Here is a 23,182-nt window from a genome sequence, read left to right on the forward strand (position 1 = left end):
TCATCTTACACCACATTTATTTTTCTCTTCCCTGCATTTCTGATACAAGGGATGTAACCAAGGTCTCCCACAGCAGCAAGTCTTCTATAGAAAAAATAGTCATTAATCTCCTGTGGCGAAACCATCCCTGCCCTACAAACAACGCCCGCGCAGAGTACAGCAGTGCAGGCAGGGACCGGTGCGCATTCGTAACCTTCTGCTTAGGTAAAAATGTATTGAAGCCTCCCAGTCATACAGAAATCAGCTACTCAAAAGAAATATTGCTGTTGCACGCACAGCCACCAGGGCGTTTACTAGACAACCATGTTTTATAAGCTAGCTAGAAAATCCGACGTAGTGTCTCGTAGTGCAATACTTCCAGGTTTGGAGGGACCTAGCTAAGTCTGCATTAAGATTTTTTTCTAGGAATTGTACTCCTGAGGAATGAAGGAAAAGAGAGGAGCAAAGATTTTATTTCACTGTGTTCAACAACTCACTTCATTGAACAATCATTGTGCTCTATTTAGACACTGCATTTCCCTAGAAGAAAAAAGAGAGATCTTGTGTCATGCTTTAAACTAAGATCAGTACAAGACAGTGCTGAAACCTCTCAACTACACGGTCAACAACTGGTTAATGCTGAAATGCTCTATGTAAAAATAAAATTAAAAAAAAAATTAAAAAAGAAATTTACTATCATCTTTAATTTCTCTGGACTCACAGTCCAGTATCTTGAATCCTCTGAATGCCGACATTCCTCACTAACACGTCCGATCACTCCTGTTTAATATTAACCGAGTTGACACAGAAACAGGATCCCGATGTTGCTTTCCAGATGCGTTTCCAGGCACTGGTTCTAAAAAAAGGGTTACTTCTCTGAGAACCAGCTGAAGCAAGACAGAAGAGAGATGAAGCAAAGACCATCTCTATACTCTTGGTTGGGGTGCCAAGTATTTTCTGGGCTGTTTGAAATGCGCAACGCATGGTGGTTAAGAGGGTCTTCCAAGGAGCGCAGGGAGCCTTCTCTGTGCAGAGACCTGTGCCACGCCGAGCACGCCTGGGGACGCAAATCCCCGCGAGATGGACCAACGCAAGCCAGAGGGCGAGGCACAGTACGGCAGCCCCACATGCAGCGGCTGCTGCGAGCCCACTCGTGCAGCAAGGCTCCGAGCCGACTGCCCGCACGGTGCAGAGGGGCCAGAGCGCAGGGTGAGGGCCACCAGTGCCACAGGAAGGTCTGGAGGGGAAAGGAAGACCAGGGGAGATACCAGCAGCCTCTGTGGGAGCTTGTTTTATTAGTGAGCAGCTACAGGGGAAGGGGAGGTGACTGGTTTTTAGTCCTGTCCTGAACAGGAGAACGTACATGGCTTGCTTTCGTGCCAGAAACCCAGCAAGGGCAGAGCAGCCCAGGAGACGGCAGTCTCTCCTCGCCTGGCCCGGGCCGAGGCAGGACTTGCAGCAGCACGAGGCACCAAGGCTGGGAAGCTGCAGAGACACTTTACAAATCAGGCTCTGGACTTTGTAAGAAATAAGAGGAAGGGTTCACACCTTCCCAACACACACACACGTGCGCACACCCCCCCACACACACCCTGCCTTTCAGAACAACCTGAAAAAGCTGCCTGCTACAGGCAAACATCAATTGTTAAAAATAAGGTCAGAAAGAGAAAAAACGACCAAAATAAATAGTTTGGCAACGAAGCAAACGTGGCTGTTACGCAGAGGCCAAGCCCTGGTTCACAACAGCGCATCTCCCTAACAAAAGGGCCTGCAAAGAAAGTGAAACTTCTACCCAAGTAAGAGGAATTTTTCCAGCAGAGGTTTCTGGAGGGCTCTTGGCAGCTCATCACACTCCCCTTCCAGAGAGCACAGGGGACACCTGCCCCTCTGGAGCACTGCGTGGGGAGCAAGGGCTGCCGGAGCTGTGTGCCAGCTCCTGTCCTCTGGAAATGAAATAAAATCAAACTTTTTCTGCTCCTGAGCTAATTCAGACAACACACCCTTTTGTCCAAAGCACAGGCCCTGGCAAGAGCTTGGCAGAGGCACAGCTGGCTCAGCACACTGACCTCCACGCCTGCTGCTTGAGCTCTTAACCTACAGCACTCTGAAACCTTCCTGAGAACGGCGGGGTCCATCTGCTTGCGTTTAACCCGCTGCTCCTCAAGTCTGGGCCAGTGGTTCGTTCTCCGAGACAAACGCAAGGGCCTTGCACAGAGCAAGGGCATCAGGAACTCCCGCACAGTACCTGTCCTGAGTAAACAGTGCCCATCTGCGGCACATCCAACGCTGCAGCCTCGTGCTCGTCTCCTTGTGGGCTCTGTCGTGTTTCTGCTTTTGCGCAGCTTCCCACAGACCGACCTCCACCCAGTAAGAAACTGGACCATCCCCTGGGAAAGGAAAAAGAAACACTCCCACAGCAGCAGCTGCCCAGACTGCACAGCCTGCTGGGGGGTATTACGGTCACTAATCTGACTGGCACTTTTAATGTTCCTTTTACGCTCCCCCGGGGTTTGCTTTTAAAGACGATTTACGTGGGTGTCAAGTGAAGTGTATTGGGTCAGGCCCATCACCTCCTTCATCCTGGAGCGGTGCCCAAGAAGAGCCAGCCTTGTCTAGCCCAGAAGCTCTTCCCTGTAAACCTCTATTATCAGCTGCATCTCTCCAGCCCTCGAGTGAGCAGTCAGCTCCTGCAGAGCCGATCCATCCTCTGTGTGTGAAGGCCTCCACCTCCAGCAGCAGTCAGCAGCTCTGAGAGCCCCTACGGCTGAGTCCAGGGCCATGGCAACTAGGACAGCTCGAAGCCAGTGTTCATGCTGATGGCGTAACGCAGCTTCTCCCGCAGGATGCTCTTCTTGCTGTAGTTGGGAAGCTTGAGGAGGTTGAAACATGTAGAGGAGGTCGGGAGACGCCCACCTGGCTCTTTCTTGCGGATTGTGAAGAAGCCCCGTAGCACGCTGCCCAGCGTGTCACCGGTGTCCTGGAACAGGGCAGAAACGCATCACCCTTGCACCTCCCTGCCGTGCTCCTTCCAAGCAAGGTGCCTATACACAGGGCAGAGGTGCTAATACAGAACCTGTCTGCTGGGAACAGGGAGTCAAACCTCAAAGTCCTGTCCCTCACAACACCTAGAAAGGAGCTTCTCTTGTAACTACAACTGCTGTTACAAATGCAGGGTCCCATCGTGGGGTGTACGGGGGGGACAGGATTAGAGGCACAGGGAGGTCCCGAGGAGAAAACACAACCATGGAGACAGGCAGAAAGAGCCCAGGTGGTGCTGTGTGTGGGAGGAGGTAGGTGCAGCCACACACATCCTATTAGTGCAAGGTTGTATCTTTACGTCTTAGAGTTTCTGGGTCAGGCAGAGATGAGGAAGCTGGGCAGGGAAGGATTCCCTGCCAGAAACCGGGCAGAGAATGCGTTGAGACACGAGCAAGCAGGGTGCCTACCTGATCATCAGAGACTTCCACGCAGCGGATGGAAAAAGGAGGCTTGAGGTAGGCAAAGCCCAAAAGCGGAGGCCTGGAGCAGCTGGTAACAAACTGAAAAAGTGACGGACAGTGAAAGACAGCAGCAGTGAGAGCAGCCTGGCTATAACAGACATGTGGCTAACGCAGTTGCAGCAGGCGGCTGCTTGGCCCGGCATTTGAGCACCCCACAGTACGATACTGCTGAGCTTTAGTGCGCAGCTCCGCTCGCCTTTGAGAACAGGGCTATTCACGAGACCAAAATAAATAGTTTGGCACAAGAGCATTTATAGGAACTCTGCTTCCATGGCTGCCCCTCTGCAGGGAAGCAGGATGTTGATTTTAAGGTGTTGAGCGTTCTGACACTCCTATTAGTGCAGAAAGCACCCCGGTAACAGGAGGAGAACAGCACTGGCCCAACCACCCCGAACGGCAGGTTAGGCTGAGATGACTGCATTTACCTTGAGAAACATGGCTCTCTCCTCAGGGCTGAAGTCGTTGGCCAGGATGTCCCACAGCCAGATAATGACCCGGTGACTCCCATGGAAGCCCCCGTAGTACACCGTGTGTTTTCTGCGGACAGAAAGGTTGTGACAGGCCTGTGTCCCACTGCAGCAGGAGGATCACAGCTGCCAAGTGCTGGAAGGATCAATACCTGCCACGAGTCAGGGTTCACTGCTACAGCAGACACTGAGCCCCCACCAACGCTTACTGGGCACTTGATCAGAGAAAAGGGAAGGGCAGAGAGAAATTCTGCTCTCAGGAGCCAGTGGAAGAAAGGACCTTTCCCATTCATTAGTACTTTGTCTAAATTAGCTTTAGGGAACATGCTCTTCAGCTCTATTTGTTTCTGTCTGCTCTTCAGATTTCAATTAGGAGGAGCAGAAAGTTGTGAAAGAGTCAGTCTCCTGCAAACCTCCAAATAGCTCTGTAATAAAATGGCTTGGTTTGCTGTGCGAGAAGACCAGCAGACCAAGTTGCTCACTTACTTCAAGTCCTCGAGGTCAATCTCAGCATTGTCGCCGGAGATCAGCCGCTGCAACTCTGGTGCAGAAAACATACGAATCCATTCAGGCTTAATGATCGACCTGAATCCACTGATGAGTGCTGCTGTCTGATTCTTGATTTGCGTGTGCATCCGGAAGTGAGCCATGAGATGGATGTAGCTGATCCTGGTGTGACAGGGAAGGTGGCAGTGAGGGAGCTGGAGCAGCCAGGGATACCCACTTCGTCACTGCAGGAACAAGGTTGCTGACCCGTCTCTCCAGCCCAAAAGGACTAGCACTGCCTGGAGATGCATTCCCTTCCACGGCCCTGCTCTTTATTTAAGCAGAAAGAGCTGTTCTTCTGCCCAGACTTTGCCCCCCACTCACCTCTGGGCCTGTCTGCTCATTTCTTAGAGCTTCTTCCCAACCCAGGGACTAGCTGGCTCTAAAAATCACTTGATCAACCTTGGCCAGACAGCAGCTCACAGGGGGAGCGTGCATCCAACTCCTCTTTAAAGGATTGGATCCCCACTCACGGGCACTTCTCCAGGTTTGAAGAACAACTGTCTGGGCTCTGATGCTGCCTGCACTAAAACCCATGGCTGGAGAATCAACACACCAAAACCAAACACTTAGGAGATTTCCACCTTCATCCCAGGAGTACAGAAGAGGTGCACTGTTTATTAGAGGGAGGCACCATCAGGCTGCTTCTTCTAATCAACAGTTAAAATAACTGAGCTCACTGATTCTTCTTCATCAGCTCCTAGGCAGCAACACCACAACAATCACACGGACTGGGTTTTCAGCTGGGTAACCTCACTCGCCTCTAACAGACAGAACTGTTTCTAGATTGTTTCCACTTACAATGCTTCTCCTGCTCCCTCCCAACTACCAATCTGTGTGCACATCTGCACAAAAGCTTCAAAGTTCCTGCTGTAAGTGAATACAGTAACATACAGGACTTTCAACTTTCTCCCTGAGCTGACTTCTGACAAGATCCTTTCAAATGCAAACTGCCGGGTCAGAGCTCAAGAAGGGAAAAGACTGGGAACATCAGATTGCAAAGCACAACTAACAAAGACAAATCCTCAGGTAGGATCCAGCTTTAAAGCTGTTAAAGAGAACAACCCCCAGATTACCAGTTCAAACACACATCTGCTTAATAGATATTTTGTCCTGCTTTTATGATCACTGAAGGGTATAGAGAAGAAGAAAAAAAAAAAAGAAGGGAACAAAAAGGTGGGTTTGGTTTTCAGGCTCCGGAGTTGACATTTACGATAACTATCTAAAAGCCGGTTATCTGTGAAAATAGCTACAGGGCTCGGTGTCTCCTCTGATTTCCTGTGTCTAAAGTACAACTGTCGACTACATTTGAATTCACCACTGTCTCTTCTGAAGAACAGTGCTTTATACAACTGCCACATGTTATCATTCTGAGAAGATCTGTCTGCTCCAAGGTGTCTTTGAGCATCTGTGCCCTCTATGTTCACGACTGTGTGCCTGAATTGCTTTGAATCCATCTGTCTGTATCTATCACCATCATTAAATCCTGCAGAATCTCACAGACTGTGTGCCTTTGACCTCAGAAGCGCTGTTTCAAGAAGTAAATTGTCAATTTTTATTTTGCAAATCGAATTTAATACAATTTCTGCCGATGAACTGTAACCAGTAAATTCTATTAAGATATTTATGTGCTCCTTCTACTCCAATCTATCTCAATTCATTCCAGATGCAAGCCCAAGGAACTAGAATAAAGTATTTTGCAGTGGTGACCTTAAAAATCTAATTGCTGTACTTACTTATTTTCATTGGTAACGGGAATGGTCTTCCCTCCAGGAACAAGTTCATGGCAAACAAGCTGAGGGAAGAAACGATTGTATTGCTAATTACTGCCTGGAACCACAATGGAAAGAAATGCCATGCTAAGCTGTTACCTCCCCATAAAACATTTATTTTTACAATAAAACAGTAGGATTTAAAATCCAAGTAATAATCCTGCTTCTGCCTTGAACCAGTTTCACTCAACTATTAACATAGTAATTGAACAGTAGGGAACTCTGACTCTCCCACCAGTGGAGACAGCCCTTCTTCGAGGGAGCCTCCTCTTTAGCCTGATCCATCACTGCTGAACCGCACACAAATCAATTCAAAGAGCCCTGGGGGACTGTCACAATTCCAGAATCCAGAGGCTGAGCAAGCTCAGAGCCTTTGCATAGCTCAGTCTAACAGCACAATCCAAAGCTATCTGCTCCACAGGTCTCGCCTGGGGCCACCTGAGTGACAGAGGTCCCTGGCGTTCACTGTCCCTCAAGCTGGGCGCTCGAGGCACGAAGCGGAGGGCGCTCAGAAAGCGAGACAGCTGGGTGGTATCTCCTTCCTGCCCTGCCAGGCCAGGTCCTGGTGCTCAGCCAACAGCATCTCTCAGAGAGCAGTGGGGACCCCCTGGGTGCTTGCTACAGCAATGGAGTCGTGACTCATCTTTGCACCAATGCTATGAGGCAGAAAGTCATTATTCACATATTAGAGTGGCCTCTGCGCTTCAGTTCCAGGTGATTTCCAAGGTCAGAAGGGAGCCCAGCGCAGGGAATGAGCTCAGCTCCCCTGTACCCAGAGCTGTACCTAGCAGGGACACACAAGTTCATTCAGGAACCACAGGGTTACCCCACCTGGCTGCTTCAGCATGGCCAAAGCACAAGGGAAACAGGACTGCCCTGGTTTATTTTGAAGTTTTGAGTGCTGCAGCCTTCAATGTCTCACTGCTGAGCTCTCATATGCTGTTTCCTACCTTTATTTTTCAAGTGGAAAAAAACCTCAAAGCTGAAACCTCAGCAATCCTGAGGCAGCAGCAAGGTGTTCAGCCCACTGTGCAGCAGACACAACCTCTCACTTGTGTGGAGCAGGGCCGTATCAGTGCTTAGCTGTCTTCCCATTCACCCTCGCAGCTTTGCAGGTGCATTTACACTGCTACCGCTGCCGTCAGGTATATACAAGCTAGGTCCAAACCAGCCAGCTTAGGAACAAGAAACTGCAGCATGCAAAGCTCCCAAGGACAAGCTGCCCCAGATAAAGACTCCATGACTTGGTGGTCTCCGAGCTCTGCGCCACTGGATCTACACTGCTAAAGGTGCTTCGCGCTAGCTGGGGTCTCCCCACAGAATTTGCAGCAACAGCAGCATGCACAGACAGAGAAGGCATTTCTATATAATCTATCCATATTTTCCAGCTATGCACACACAGCATCACAGAACCCAGGGCTCAAGGGCAACCCTCGTAAGGGACAAACAGCCTTTTCTTCTCAAGACCAAGAGACCTCCTGACATACTTTAAGTTTCTCTGACAGAAATGGTACATTTGAAGAAAAGGAATTCCTCCCTACTCACACAGATTCTTCTTTTGAAAAGAGGGGAAGACCAGTTATGCAGGGAAAGCACAAACCAATGTTTTTCAACTAGGAAGGAAAAAAGTCTGGCACTAGAAAAATTAAGGGTCAGAGGGCAACCTTTTTTGTGGAGAACGCTGTTCTCTGCCTACAGCTAAAAATTGAATGAAGTTGCAGAATCCTACAGCTGAGTTCAGAGAAGCTTTGAAGTTGAGCCAGACTTTCAGCACAGGCATTTTTTTGTAAAAGGAGAGCAGAGCTAAGCCCTAACCACAATCAAACACAATGCCGCTTACTAGTCAGTCCCCTTGGGATTCTTGTTCAGATGAGCCACACAGATCATCCACTGGACATACCCAGAAACACAAGTACCAGAGTAAAAAGCACTCTGTGTAGCATGAGTGTCAAAGTCAGGCAGTCTGTCCAAGCTCAAGACAAGCTCTCAGAAAGCTCAGCAGAGAATAATAGCTGTCTTCTGCTGGTAAGTCAGGCTGCAGGTGTACTTCTCTGCTCTAAGGACACTAATAAAAGCCAGGACACCTCTGCTCAGGAGTCAGACCTAGTTCTGCTGCCAACTGCTTATATTCACAATCTGCCACTTCCGGCACTACAGGCTTTCCCACAGCAGTGGGCAACAATCCTCAGGATCCCTCTTAGTGCTTCAAAGGCTCTTCCTGGTACCATTAGCCAGAGCAGCAAGGGAGACACTCCCATGCGGAGCAGCTAGGATCTAACCAGGAGAAACAGGGACTGCCTGAGCCAGGGCTGTGGACTCTAAGTACCCAGAGTTCTGCTCATCACCACCTAGCATGAATACAGTGTTTGGAACAAAGCAGAGATAAGGTCCAACACAGATGTTGAATAAAAACCTACCTGACCCATCACATCTTCATCATAGGACAGCGTTAAGCCCAAGTCACTGATATCACCATCATAACGCTAGAGGAACAACAGAGAAAGGGAAAGAAGGTCAGCGTTTAGCAGCAGAAACAGCAGCTCTGCATTTTTGTATTACTCTTCTGCTAATTTACCCCACAGGCATGAGGCACCAAAGCGTAACAAATCCATGAGTTGCTCTAGGTTACGGGGAGACTGCACAAGAGCTGAGGCTAAAACTCAGAATTTCCCGATAGCCAGTTCCAGGTTTATACCTTCAGACTCCTTTCTCATCCCTGCTTGCCCCAGTAAAAACACAGGACAGCCACCTGCCATCCTGCTCCAGAATCACCAATTACTTCCAGAGTGTTTTTTAAAGATGATCAGTACCCCAACGGCATTTGCAATTCTAATATTTCTAGCAGCAGCCAGCGATAAGGAGTTGAACAACAGGAAAAGTAATGCTCAAACCTTAATTGAAGTGAGATTTTTATAGAACTCAGAGTCCAAGGAGGGAAGTTCATCCACAGAGCTGTAGAAGACACTGTGGTGGTGCCCAAGGAGCTGACTCAAGAAGAAGGAAGCAAATGGCACATCCACAACTATTCCCTACAGAAAAGAAGAAAGCATAGGTAAGGTCATGCCGCATACTTGCTATGTGCAACATCTCTGGTTCCCTACGAGGCCTGCAGGCTGACTGTGTGTTGTGGAACAAGTGCAAAGATGTAAGACATGGAAATCAGCTAAGAAACCCACATCATCTTAAAATCCATTAATTAGTGCAGCAGGTGCAAAAAGGCAACAAGGGGACTCCATGTTTCCTTTAAAAGCACTACCTTACATGGAGAGCATCATTCTGTCTCCATCCTCCTTTTAGCCACACGTCCCTTTAAGTAAGGTATCCACAAATGGATGCTTGTAAGGTGTAACATCAAAATAACAGACTATTCCAGCTAGTGTCCCCAGCAGAGTAATCCAGGTATATCCCAGGTTTCACCTCTAAAATTATTTCTGATACATGCCTGAAGAAGTGCCAGATTGCTCCACCGTGAGTATCTTTATCCAAGTCATTGTTTCAAATTCACCACTTCATCTGAGCAGCGCTATACTGACAGTGACAATACCCTAACGTGGTACTTCTGGCTCACCTCATATACAGCCTTCCCAAGCATCTTCCCCACAAACTCAAAGAGCTGTAGGTAGTTCTCATGAATGTAGGATGTCGGGGATGGATACAGCCTCTCATCACCACTGGTTGTCTGCACAGAGGGATAACAGCACAGTGAGCCAGTCTGTTTCTCTCTGCAGCGGGTCATCATGGCCAGCATCCGCAGCCCCACGCCATACCTTGAACAAGTTGAGTGCGGGGTCAAACACCTTCTTTATTATCTCTTCCAGAAACTCTTTGAAGACACCATCTTGATCAATACCAGCCTCATCAACACCCAGATCATTCACGAACTTCACTCTGATCACTCCCTTCATGGCGTTCTGGGAAAGCTGCCGTAGCTGTTCATATCCATCCTACACAGACCAGAAGAGCCAGAGGACAATCATACAGGGAGGCATGTGAAACACCCACGCAGACATGCAGCGGAGACAGATACACCACAGAAACCTGCATTTGTCACTGAGTTTTGTGTTCAAAAATACCTGCGTTTTTCCTAGTCAAAAATCCAGGTTTGTAGCAGCCTGAGCTGAACTAAGGCACCGCATTTTTCTGTAACATCACTTCATACAAAAGCAGACAGAACTGGCGCGGGGTCCCTCAGCACTCACAGAAAAGGTAAAAGCGTATTCACACCCCACATTCTTGTCAGGCCAAGTTACTGTCTCACTGGTTTGCTCCCGCAAGCCAGGCCACTCACCTCCAGCATACGTGAACGGCGAATAGTGATGTGTGTGACGTGAGGTGACGCGGAGCTGGTTTCAACCAGCCCAAGCTTCTCCTTCTCCTTTGTAACCATGTTTCGGAAAAGCAGCACCCTCTTAAAGAGAAAACAAATGCAAGTCTTCACCCAGAAGGATCCTCATCCTCCAGTGCAACAGGGCTTTCAGATGCTCCCTGACACACGCCCAGAACTAGCTCTAGTAGGAACACAGCCACCTACTCACTAGAAATAGTGGGATCTGCCTCCTTGTTCCCCAGTGGGGCAGAGGAATCCCTGAAACCCTGCTTTGGGAGGGACAGGGTACTGACAATACTGAAAACAAAAGCACTGTTCCTACCACCATATAAAAAAATCTGTCATCTCTGTAGATTTGCTACCTGCAGATTTGCTACTCTGCTTTCTGCGTAAAGACTTTCGCCAAAGCCACATCACACACTGCTGGCTGACTCTATGCAGCTGCCCACACAAATAAGCTCGCTCTCAACAACAGAAATGAAGACAGTTTAGAGGAAATATACTGGGGAGAGTGGGGGGGAAGGAGAAGACGTTTGTTGAACTGGCACTTCAGTCACAAGCTCCACGTCACAAGGTGACAAGGCGCATGTCCCTTCCATCCCAGGCCACCCACGTCACTGGCTTTTCAGCCTCCATCCTCTGCCCCTGTCCCACTCACGTTCTTGTGGGGAATGACGTGCGGGATGTACTGCAGAAGCAGCTGGGCTCGTTTCTTGTCCTTGTCCAGCTCCTGGAAGAGCACGCTGGGTTTGAGGTCCCTTACAAAGAAAGGCACAGATTCAGAGATCCCTGAGAAATGCCCAGGTGTGGTAAATAGCTGGGGGTAGGAGAGAGAGGAAACCTGTAACGATTTCAAAGACGACTTAAGTGCTTAGGTGTGCACATCTAAGAAGGCCAGAGACACTCGAGCTGTTAGGTGCTGAGTCAGTTTTCAAAGCATCACCCTCCCTGAGCAGCAGCTAATCCTTACACCACAGAAGAGAAGCACAACAGGAGGGGCATCCTTAAATGCAAACAGAGGGAGCAGTTCTGACCTCGATCTCACAGGTGGAACGAGAGGCACTCCATTTAAAGTAAGGGACCCCAAACCAGCCACCGCAGGGGAGCTGGTGCAGTGGGACACACAGCTGCACACAATCCGTGCCTTCAGCTGGACACTTACTTGCGTAACCAGTGATCCTCAGGAGCAAAACGCCTGCGGCAGTCCCTTTCGTACAAGACCATGAGCCAGCCATGGACAGAATGAAACAGCTCCAGGGTCTCCCCTCTGGCGTTCTCTGAACAAAAGGAACAAAGCAGCAATGTCCAGGCACCCTAGGTAACAGGAGTGGCCAAGAGCAACACGGTGATCATCTGCCCCACGCTAAGAGAGGACAGTTGTATCTCTCCTAACCTCCACTGCCTTCAGAGGGAAGGGAGAGACTTTGTGCCTCTCTTCTTTGATCAAAGTGAAAAAACCTGCAGTCACACTGAAGCCATCTCAGCCAGCGCCAAGTGAGCATCACAACAGAAACGGACTATCTCACCTAATTGCCAGAATTGAGCTGTACCCAAGTTACACCACCATATAGATCAACACTAGATACCTAGCAAGACTGCTCTGCTTTGTCAAAACACTATATCACATTCTTGTCCAACACATGGCCCAGTCATGCCGTACTTAGTCTCTGGCAAAAACCAACATGCCCATCATGCCTGTTACACAAATCCTTACTGGAAACAGAAAAAGCGCACTGTATTTGGTGCCAAGCACGATAGTGGCATCTAGACACCAAAACATTGGGACATACTCTCATGCCACACAACACAGTGTCTTTTTGTGTGCAAAGTAATAATTAGCAGAAGCTTCAAATTCCAAAATTAATGCCATTTGTTGTTCTAATAGTAACCTTAACTCATGCTATTAAAAGTGCTTACCTACAATTCCATCCCAGATCATCTTAAATACAAAGGAATTCAGAAAAGACGAGATGGTAACAAGCTCTTCCAGTTTGAATGAAATCTGCTCTTCATAGACTTCTATGTCGTCAAGAATCCTATCAGAGAAAACACAAATGCAAATGCGCAAGTGTAAGTTTTGTTCCCTTTTGAAATTTTCATAAAGGCACATTATCTTTTAGCAGCAGCTCTTATTTCTGTGACAACTGACACCCATGAGGATCTAAAGTCATAAACAACTAAACTTTATTTATTGATTTTGATCGATATCTGATCCTAAGAGAAGACAGCATGAAAGGTCCAAGATACAAGCAAAGTCAGTATTTCATAGTTAAACGGACCTATGCACTCATCCCCAAGGAAACCTTTTCATCATTCAAGCTAAGAAAACTCTCTCTACCAATCAGCAAAGGCGAGTTTCCAACGCCTCTCCTATCCTTTGTGTTGTGAAGTCTATGAGCGAGACAGCAAAGGAGTTGTAAACAGAAGCACGTAAGCTGGGGAGCTTTCTTGCAGCAGCATTATAACATTGTTCCTCAAAGCTTATCTGGGCTCATCACAGTGTTTGCTTTGGACTGACAGAACTGTTGCCCATAAGCAACAGAAGAAACATTTCTTCCCCTCCCTAGCCAGTGCTGCAGTATTTTGTCACCAGTTCAGCCAGCCGTATGGTCCTGAAGCGGCACATGGCTGAGGGGGAAAGTCCTTTAATTCTCAGGACTCTATCTGAAAAGCTTGCTGCTTTACTCTGCCTCGTTACCTTTATGCAAAGGCAGCAATACCTTAACTATTCTTCTTGAAACTTAAGGAACACAAGAGCTTCACATTACAAATCCAGAGAGCACCATCTCCTTGCTACCTACGTGATAAGGTGGCGGGAGCAGTCACAGAAGAGCATCAACATGGCCAGCAGCCTCTTGGATTCCTCCGTATCATTACTCAAGCACTCCAAGAAGAGTTTTAACCCGCCCTGTGGGCCCAGCTCACAGATAAAAGCCCATAACTTGGGCAACAGATCATCCAGGTAAGTGAGGCCTAGCAATAGAAAAATATAAAGTACACTCGGTAAAGCTTGTTCTGCCTGCTTGTTCATGCCGGCTCAAAGAGACGAACGTGACTTGGAGCTGAAAGATCCTTTTGCAAAGCAACACTTTACTTGAAGGGAACCTAAACATCACATTTGGCTCCCAAGCCTGTCTTGCATTAACAGGAGATGGACAATCAAGAGGAAAGCACAAAAAAAGGCTTTTATGGAGGCATTAATTGTTTGCACATCTGAAGCCCTTTCCCGCTAATTATTTTGCGACTTTAGGAAAGAATTCATTCCTGTGACCCAATCACCATCGCAGCCATCTCAGAGATGGGAACACAAAGAACGGGGTTGTACCTGTGGTCACCACTATAGCCACAAAGCATCTAAGGCTCTGGACTATTCTTCTGCTCTAGCCACTAGACCAAAACAGTGCTTATCTCCTCCTCCATCCACCCCTTAGACAGGCAATTTGTTCTTAAGATGTATGAAAGCATTCAGTGTTTCCACCACATAAAGATTAATATTGCTAGGCTTCTCAAAAACACTGACTCAGTCTTAAGTTTGATATGGAGTAAGCAAGGTTTCATTATAGGAAAACTTGCTTCAATTTATATTCTGGAGAGTTAATGGTTGATAAAGAAGTGATGAATGTTATTGATCAGATGTATGATTCAGGATGGAACAAGCCTTCCACCCAGCCAGTCAATAAACTGTTGTCAGTAATAAAACTACCAACAAGTCAACAGAATTTAATAAGAAAAATCTATTTTTCCTCCACATTTGAAAAGCCCAGATGTGCCCTGACCTGTGAGTATCTGCAGCCGGATCTGCGTTAGCGTCGTAAGTGTGGTTTGGTACAGGACACAGATACTGCACACCTTCTGCACTTCTGCCGAGTCCACTCGCTTGCCCCCAACAGGCTTGAGAATGTTGCGGACAGACGCAGACTTCTGGAAAGCTCTCTTGAAAAGATCTGGTGACAGAGAAGCACAGGAGACATTGGCTTAGGAGACAGAAGTGCTATTCCAAACCATTTCTTATTCTCAGCCACTTGGCAGCCATGCCATAAAGAGGATTTTAAGCAGAGTTAAGTCATTCCACAGACAGCAGCTTTCGGTGGACTTTTCTGGCAGAACGCTGTACAGCTGCAAGCAAGGCAGAACACTTCAGTGGGGGCACTACTCTAGAGCTTAAAATCCCATCAGAACCGCAGTAACTAATGACCTCAGGATCTAGTGCTATGGGCAGCAGCTAGAATACAGCTGTCTCATTCCCAATACTCTTCTGCAGCATCACCACGCATCACAGATCCACGAGCCAGCTTCATCTTGCTTTCCACCTGGGAAGCTGGCCTCCCATCTTGCCTTGGAAGTACTAAGTTATGCAGTAAGCACTTCAGCTACTCGAGAAACAATGAAAAAAAACTGCTAAAATAAGCAAATATTTTCACAACACCAAAGAAAGAGACTTGCCCCAGGTCACAGAGGCATTCTGAGCAGGAATTACAAATAGGAGAGAACATACCCCCACTTAAGCAGCAGCAGCTGCTGCAAGTAATTACTCAAAGCTTTCAGCATAAGTGGAAAAGTCAAAGCCCTGTGAGTCTGGGAGAGAGAAAGACACGCGGACACACACACACAGAGACACAAAACAAAGCAACCCTCCAGACTGACTCTTCATAGGAAGGCTGTTCTGAGGGGAAACTGGCTGTGTTGGCAGCTGAGCTATTTCCTGATTCTCCAGCAATTTCTTGCTGAGCACATCACTGAAGAGGATGCGGATCATATGAACTCCCCAGAGATGCTGTAGTTGCTTCGTCAGCAGAGGCATGGACTCATTCAATCTAAAAGACAAGTCAGAGACATGTTAGAAGGCAGGAAAAAAAGCAACCCACCAGACAGTGATACTTCGATACATTTAGCTCATAGCCAAAATGGAGTTTGCACCCACCCTACACATGGTCCTCACAGGAAGACCTGATATACAGGTCCTGTGTCGAGTGTACCAGTATGGCCACTGTTTACCAGTCTACCTATACTAAATGAATTTCCTCATGTAATACTCTGTATACGAATGCAGCAGTTTATATTGTGTGGCTATAACCTGAAATATCGGAGAAGTTATTCTGAATAGGGTCACACTGTTCACCTCCAAACATAAACCACAGTGCAGCATTAAAAAAAAAAAGGAAGAAAATAAAGAGAGGCTTAATCATCTGTCCTGGTAAGGTCCTCCTCACTTACCCATAATCCACAGTCTGTGAAAACCAGCCCAGAACAGGATGCCAGTGGGTGAGGTTGGATTTCTTTTGCGAAACGTACTTCTGGCAGTATGAGAGCATGTGAATGAGCACACCAACAAAATGAGCCGTCTCCTCCTCAAGAACTTTATCATTCAAGGAGCCCAAGTACACGAGATTACCTGGCGGAATGACCAGCACGGTAAGGCTTAAAGAGATGCTGCGGGACAGCGGTTACAGACCTAACAGACTAAACGAACACACACCCCTTTTCAAGTCCAGGAGAGGATTTCTGTGAAGAATGACTGTCAGAGGCTACCCTACAGCAAAGCCATTTCCAGCACACAGCAACCACTAAGGTGGCATGTCACTTTGGCCACCTTCTCATCTGTATCCCACCTACACCTTCTACAAAGTACTATAAGCTACAGACGATCCACGGTTATTCCAGAGTTCCAACTGTTCCTCTTGTTACTTTTACAGAAATGTGAACTTAAGTATTTCAGTAGCACATCTATTTAGAGGTCATTTGCTAGACTGCAAGACTTTCTCAGAGTCCAAGTGAAAAGCTAGTAGAGATAATACTTCATAGTTTAGGTATGATGACACATACACAAGAAGTCTTTGACCCTTCCTCCATTTGCAAGGGCTTTAAACCATGTTTGCAATATCCTCAAATAAATCTCAATTAATTAGAAATCATCTAAATAAGGACAAAAAATGATGAGTTGGAGGCAGCTCTGACCCATGGAGAATGAAGATTTGACTCAAGACACTCTTCTAAGCACAGTAAAAAAAAAAGGAAGTGTTACAGGTGCTTACCCAACAAACAAAGAGTGTGACTTCCTTCTAGGCACACGCAGACATCTCGGCATTGTGCTTCACGACTTAAAAACAGGATGAACTTGTGGAAAAGATCATGAGATTCTATTACTGCCAGACGCTGAAAGACAGAATTTAACTGCCAGTGAGGCTGAGAAGCGCCACACAGAACAACCACACCTAATCTGCCATCAGCAATTCGGATTGTCTTTTCTTTCTGAATAAAGCAGCAAGTTGAGACTGCTGCACTTGAAGAGAGCAGGTGTTTGACATGAGGCTGGTCTAGGAAATAAAACACCTTGCAGGTGAACAGGCCATGTCCTAGTTGCAGACAGACCTTCGCAACTGTTTGACACAAAACTTGCCCAGCTGCACCAAGCTACACAGAGGAGCGGTCAAATTAAATTAGACTATTGAACAGCCTACTAGTTACTATCACAGATCCTTTGCCATGCAACAGACTGATTTCTGCTATGGCTCTGTCTATGGTTACAGAAATGGAAGAATAAGGACATGCAAAAATTCAAGTTGCCTTTATTTTTATTTATTTATCTACCTATCTATCTTTTAATTTTAGGGCAGTTCAGCCCATCATCCCACTGGCATTAATAACTTCAGTGGTATTAGAAACCCAGAATATCTGGAGGGTGTAAGGATCAAGTGCTTCCACCACAGAGAGTTGAAACTGGCAAAGAGAGAAATGCCAAAGCTTTGTTCCAAGAGCTGATAAAATGGAATAACAAGTGGCCTTTTGTGATATTCAGTAGACTTTTGGTACTGTTACATCACCCACTTACCTCAGGTGTTAGAGTAGCAAGATGAGTCATTATAGCAGGCACAGACATGACATGGATCAGAAACGACCTCAACAGATTGTCTGAAAACTGCGCAGCAACCACAGGGCTACAGAGAGAAAAATACTTCAGTGCAAGTAACTTGCCCTAGCAAAGCAAGACGCAGCCTTTAACTGAGCCGTTCAGAACTGGAAGCTGATTCTACCCTCATCAAGAAGCACCACTGGAAAAAGAACATTCCCTTACACTTTTGTTATCGTAGCAAGTTCACGAAATAGCTCATGACTCAAAGGAATATAAGCCAAAGAGTTCACAGCCGAAAGTATTTTTTACACAGCACATTCATACCACCCAGAGCACTGCAAGTGTTGTGCGGTTCATCTCCTAAGTTCCCCTTCTCTCCTCACTACCACGAAGTCAGTAATTAAACAGTCATTTTCCTTTGGAAGAAGTTAAGTGACACATTCAAGGTCATGCACTGCTACTCTACCAAACATCACAACCTCATCATCGCAGCAGTGACAGCTACAGAAGGGAAGTGGCACACAATTAACCACTGAAGTCTTAAAAGAATGCTCGATACTGGCTGCAGATTTCCAAAGTGAGGAGACAAGAGATCATGGTAAGAGCATATTTTTCCATTTTTAAAGAAAACAGACTGAATCATTAGAAAGGCCTGCAGCCAGCTCTTGTTTCAGGGACAAACTTTGTCCCTGCAAATTGAGCAACAGGTACACCTGCATCAGCAGTTCATCACGAAGAGGCACAACCACACTTACCTAGAGGACTCCAACCTCTTCTGACAGTTCACCAGGAAGACATACAGATGCTGTACTCTAAACTGGAATTGCACTCCAAAGTCTAGGCTCATACTAACACTATTTACTGACTTAAGAGCATTTTGATCTGGAAAAGGATGACAGGAAAGCGAGCTATCTGCCTAAAGCAGCTTCCTTCATCATGGTGATATTCTCAATGCCATAAAGACTGGCAGAATGAGAAGTCTTCAAAAACACAATTAAAGACAACTGTAGCTGCGTATCGCCCCAAGCAGCTCTGGCTGCCTTACCGCAATGCGAGAGAGAAGATGGCAGTTAAAGAGCCTTTGGACAAGGAAGGTCTGGATCTTGCCAAGCCGTTAGTTAGCAAAATCTGGAATTAAAAAACAAACACAACCACAAAACAAACAAAATACAAAATCCCCTGCAGTACTCAGAAAGAGATTTTGACTACTCCTGAAAAACATTATGTTTATTTTCAGAGCAGAGAAAGAGAACACTACCAAAGAAACCTAAAAACCAGTTACTTCAAGTCATTTGGCAGAACTAGAAGGGCTTCAGGTTACTAAAGGTGTAACAGAGAAACTGCAGTCAAATCAGACACTCTACAGTACCTATTCCTTTACAACCTGTACTCAGACAGTTCCCAGGCCTTTTAAAATTAACAGGCAAGGCTCATAGCTGCTTGGTCACAGAATTCTCATTTAAAAGATTAAGAAAAATTACATTGGATCCTTTCCCCAACAGAACAGTAAACAAACCAAATCCATACAATATGGCAGCAGCAAAGTTTGGGAAAATATTCAAGACTGCTTCCTGTCCATCTCATTATAAGGTGATTAAGTAGGATTTAGATTCAGCAGTAGGGACAAAAAGGAGATGGTGTATTTGGTCTCTACTGGGAAGCCTCTGCTTTACTGCTTTGAAGAAAAACATGACCACAGACTAATCACCAGTGGTCCACAATCAGCTCCTCCCTGACACACCACCACAGAGATCATACAAGCTTCTTCAGAACAAGGACCACAGCGCGGACTGGGACTTGTTTTGAATAAAGAGAAGACATAACTGTATCAGCCCGAGACTGACCTGCAGCACAGAATAAAATCCCTTCTGATTTAGATGTCCCATGATGTTTGCACAGATGTGATTCATGGCAGGCCTCAGGGTTTCACCTTCCGGGTTAAAACATTGATGTTACTAAAACAGCACCACACTTCCACTCTTCCTTACACACTACAAACCTGTCTGTCAATTCATAAGCCTCTCTTGCCCAAAGTCCTTGCCATTATATGCAAAACCACCATTTTAGCAGCATTTCACATCAAGTCTCATTTAAGGTACAAGAGTCTCATGTCCTCACGACACTTGTCTACCTTTACTATGTGTATTTCCTAGAAAACCCCAGAGCTAAAAGTACATTCCATTATCCTCTGAACGCTTCTTGTGTGTGAGATTTTGGAGCATTATAAAAACATTTTAGCTCTTGTGGTTCTAAGGGAAATGACCTCTCTAATCTCAAGGGAATGCTGCCTAGTCTGTGCTTTGTGCAAGCACAGCAGCATAACGAATCTTTGTGGTAGGCATGGGGAGAAGACAAGTTGCAGAAACAGCATTCAGTAGATTTTAATAGCAAATCCCAAATCAGTGGCTTAAAGTATTGAATTGGATGCACCAACCTTTTCCCCGAAGGATTTTCCACGTAGAAGTGTCCGTGAAGGTGACAAGCATTGTGAGGTGCAAATTGACCAGTCTGGAGTCTTGTAAGATGTCAGGCTGTGATAACAAACACCAATGTGAAGAAATCAAGTTAGCTCTGTGCCACACTACAGAACTGTCAAATGCAGGGAGACAAAACACAAAGAAAATATTTACCTTAAGCTGCTTGAGAAATTCACAGCAAAACCACAAAATGTCTTTGATCTGTTTGATCCATAAGAGCGTAAGATCCTTGGAGAGTGCCAGTGACACGTACCACACCTGAGGAAGGCAGGATACAAATGGGAGCAGTGATTTTTGTGCTGCAGATCGGCAGAACACATTACCAAGAAGCTCTGTAAGAAAACGACCTCAGTGCCCTACTGAACTCAGCAGAGGAACCAAGTTATTTCTCTCCCCAGAATTCACTGGTCAAAGCATACCACTCACCACAGAAATTGCCCTTTAACTCCTATAGCTGTATCCAGAGTAAAAATATCAGAGGAACACTATACTAACTTGTCCAAACTTTCACCACAGAATCTCAGCAGTGTTCAGGGGTTTTTGAAAGCTAAAAATTCAAGCATCACCAACCTAAATCGCCACACATAGAATTAAAAAAAAACAAACCAAACAACCCTCCCACCCCCAAACAAAAAACCATTCTGCTGACCTTGGGCTCATTCTCAACATCCATACTATTAAGAATGCAACGGCACAGCTTTTCAAATCTCTGGGGAAAAAAAATGAGAGAAAAAAAAAGTTGGCATCAGTTCTAATTACAGGAGGGGCTATTCTGGAAAAGCACTAGGAACAGCTCAGCAGAGGGAGCAAGATACCTCCACATCAAAAGAACAAACATGCGAAATGTATTCCCTACAGACAGTGCCAATGGCCCCTTCCCCGAGAGCACACCTGCACGTCACGAGAGAGCTATGCGAAGGAGTTCCCTCCTTGAACACAGCGCTCATCCATAGGGGGAATTTCTCGGCCTTCCCTGCTAAATCATCTCCCTCAACAGCATGGGCTGAAGCCACGAAAAGCATCTTCCTGTCGGGGTTCAGCTACAAGAGCTTAATGCTAGCCAGTGCAGCAGCGTGTTCCAAACTCCCTATCATCATGGCTCACAGCAGAACCTGGCGATCACATCCAGAACTCCTTAATTATTATTTCAGTCCAGCGTTTTCCATTTGCCACATGCTTGCAAGTTATAAAGCCATTCTGAGCTACAGAATTGGCTGCTGTGGTTATCCTAACTGTGAGCGGTGTCCAGAAACAGAGTGGAAACGAGCACAGTCTAGTCCTCGGCCCAGCAAGGGACTGACTTGCTGCTGGAAGGGGAAGTACAAGAGGAAGTACAACAGACATGTTTCAGCAATGAGCCCAGTTACTGTAACACAGAACTTCAAATGGATGTCAGGCACTTAAAAAAATCATACGGAATATACACATGTTGTTTTGATGCTGTAAATACAGAAAACCGCATTTGCAGTACTTGCACCATCATCAACAGAAGAGGAGTTTGATGGAACAGAGATTAAAAGAAAAAAAAGTCACCTTTGCTGCTGCAATTTAAATACAGCCTTTCATTTTCCAATTGTTTTTCTTATAATTAGCCCTCTCAGTTTCCTGGGGCAAATATCCTCAATTAATAGACACTACAGAAAAGGGCTTCACTCTGAAACCACAAACTCCAGGCACAGCCAGAAAAGCAGTTGCAATACAAACAGCCGGCACAGGACAGCTCTCTGTGAGCTTGCCGTACCATACCTGTCAGGGGAACTGATGCAGCTGACAAACCCACACGGCACTGCTCGGTTACCGAACTTGGCACGGTCACCAGGAAAAACATTCATTAAAGTACGCCCTGAATACAGAACCACTACTAAAAAATTCAAGGGTTCTTCTATTTCATGCCTACAGGCAGACCTCTCCAAGAAGGACTAGGAAACAGAGATCACATTTCTGAAGCCAAAATATATCGCAGGAACCTAAGTGATCACTAGATAACTATACATATTGAACATGTTAAAATACGTCCTCAAAAGAAGAAAAGCATGTCAGAGTAGCAACCTTACCTCTTTGTCCTCTTTCTGATTAAATACAAACAGTAGTTTCCTAGCAATTCTGAAGACAGAAAGAGCACTTCTTTTACTTGAGCCAGATTCGTTTGCCCCAAAGAAATCCTCCACTTCTCTCCTAGGAAAGTGGGAAGAATGAGCATCAGTGGTTAAAAATCAAGCACACCTCTCCAAATAAGAGCAAAGCGTGGAAGGTAGAATTTCACACACCTTATCTCCCTCTGCAGGCGGCATCGACAGAGAAATCTCCTGATCAAAGCTTGGACCTGGACTGCGGCACGCTCCCTCTCCTTCAGCTCCCTCCGCTCCTCCCGAGCCTGACGTGCTTTGTCAAGGAACTGGGCTTTGGAGGACTGGCTCGCACTGAACATTTTTATAACCTACCAAAACGTAAATTTAAGGAAACAAAGAATCATCGCAGCAAACACCTGGAAAACTAGCAGCAGAGTGGACAAAACGCGCAGGCAAGGGTAATTCTTTGCATTACTTCTGAACAGACTACCCACATCCACCATTTAAGCAGGGGAAGGGAATACCCAACAGCATAGAACAAAGCGCCTAGGCAAAGTCAAAGTTACTTGCCAATGGGATTGCGTAAGAACGCACGAACACCGGTATCAGAATCATTCCAGCAAAGCCCACAACCTAATGCAGGCAAGTAGATTTTAAAAGCAAAAAAAAAAAAAAAATAAATATCAGTGTGCTGTCATTGTGTTCCCCCTCTTGTACTCCCAACTCCCCTTTCCAGTCCTAGTTATTCTCATTTTCTTGTTTACAGATAACATATAAAAACAATTCTACTGGCAAGGATAGGAGGAAAGGGCACAAGGGAAGCTAATTTATTGCCACTCAACAAGACAAAACGCACAGAGTCAACAAGAGCTCTATAAATACTTGACAACAAACTCACCTGAAGGCTTACTTCTTCAAAAGAAGTGTACGATAATCATTTATACACAAACATGATCCTCATCCACAGGCTTCAGGCAGCTCCTGCACAGGTAAGCACATAACCTGCAGATAATTTGGGGATTTAGTCTAAACCTTTGTCGTTCCAAGTTCTTTTGACCAGACTTACCTCTCACTGCACCCTCAAGACAACGTTAAGTCAGCAAAGCTGCAGGAGAGGAGAAGCAGCACCACCGCTCAGTTCCTGTCACTGGCACAGGTAGCTCCTCACCCTTCAGAGCGGGGAAGAAACAATTCG

At 46.2% G+C, this 23,182-nt stretch overlaps 1 protein-coding gene across 8 annotated transcripts in view; it reads right to left on the reverse strand.

Annotated features, from left to right (window-relative positions):
- Positions 1 to 23,182, reverse strand: part of UBE3B (ubiquitin protein ligase E3B) — a 23,804-nt gene continuing 622 nt past the window's right edge. For 4 of the 8 annotated variants that reach the window (XM_075769398.1, XM_075769396.1, XM_075769399.1 and 1 more), the window contains exons 2-29: positions 23,054 to 23,156; positions 22,886 to 22,968; positions 22,186 to 22,355; positions 21,973 to 22,093; positions 20,568 to 20,627; positions 20,072 to 20,176; positions 19,876 to 19,972; positions 19,286 to 19,371; positions 18,487 to 18,569; positions 17,421 to 17,526; positions 16,624 to 16,744; positions 15,806 to 15,983; positions 15,236 to 15,405; positions 14,368 to 14,535; positions 13,393 to 13,564; positions 12,509 to 12,627; positions 11,754 to 11,868; positions 11,250 to 11,349; positions 10,553 to 10,672; positions 10,032 to 10,208; positions 9,833 to 9,943; positions 9,156 to 9,293; positions 8,682 to 8,747; positions 6,229 to 6,287; positions 4,433 to 4,615; positions 3,905 to 4,016; positions 3,426 to 3,518; positions 1 to 2,956 (exon numbers count right to left, since the gene is read on the reverse strand). In XM_075769398.1, coding sequence (XP_075625513.1) covers positions 2,765 to 2,956; positions 3,426 to 3,518; positions 3,905 to 4,016; positions 4,433 to 4,615; positions 6,229 to 6,287; positions 8,682 to 8,747; positions 9,156 to 9,293; positions 9,833 to 9,943; positions 10,032 to 10,208; positions 10,553 to 10,672; positions 11,250 to 11,349; positions 11,754 to 11,868; positions 12,509 to 12,627; positions 13,393 to 13,564; positions 14,368 to 14,535; positions 15,236 to 15,405; positions 15,806 to 15,983; positions 16,624 to 16,744; positions 17,421 to 17,526; positions 18,487 to 18,569; positions 19,286 to 19,371; positions 19,876 to 19,972; positions 20,072 to 20,176; positions 20,568 to 20,627; positions 21,973 to 22,093; positions 22,186 to 22,346 — 3,213 coding nt within the window. In that variant the 5' untranslated portion in view covers positions 22,347 to 22,355; positions 22,886 to 22,968; positions 23,054 to 23,156 and the 3' untranslated portion in view covers positions 1 to 2,764. The remainder of the gene's footprint in view (positions 2,957 to 3,425; positions 3,519 to 3,904; positions 4,017 to 4,432; positions 4,616 to 6,228; positions 6,288 to 8,681; positions 8,748 to 9,155; positions 9,294 to 9,832; positions 9,944 to 10,031; positions 10,209 to 10,552; positions 10,673 to 11,249; positions 11,350 to 11,753; positions 11,869 to 12,508; positions 12,628 to 13,392; positions 13,565 to 14,367; positions 14,536 to 15,235; positions 15,406 to 15,805; positions 15,984 to 16,623; positions 16,745 to 17,420; positions 17,527 to 18,486; positions 18,570 to 19,285; positions 19,372 to 19,875; positions 19,973 to 20,071; positions 20,177 to 20,567; positions 20,628 to 21,972; positions 22,094 to 22,185; positions 22,356 to 22,885; positions 22,969 to 23,053; positions 23,157 to 23,182) is intronic. The other 4 variants (XR_012838105.1, XR_012838104.1, XR_012838103.1 and 1 more) reach the window with 4 other exon arrangements.

This window comes from Balearica regulorum, chromosome 17 (genome assembly GCF_011004875.1).
Source record: "Balearica regulorum gibbericeps isolate bBalReg1 chromosome 17, bBalReg1.pri, whole genome shotgun sequence".
Taxonomy (NCBI): domain Eukaryota; kingdom Metazoa; phylum Chordata; class Aves; order Gruiformes; family Gruidae; genus Balearica; species Balearica regulorum.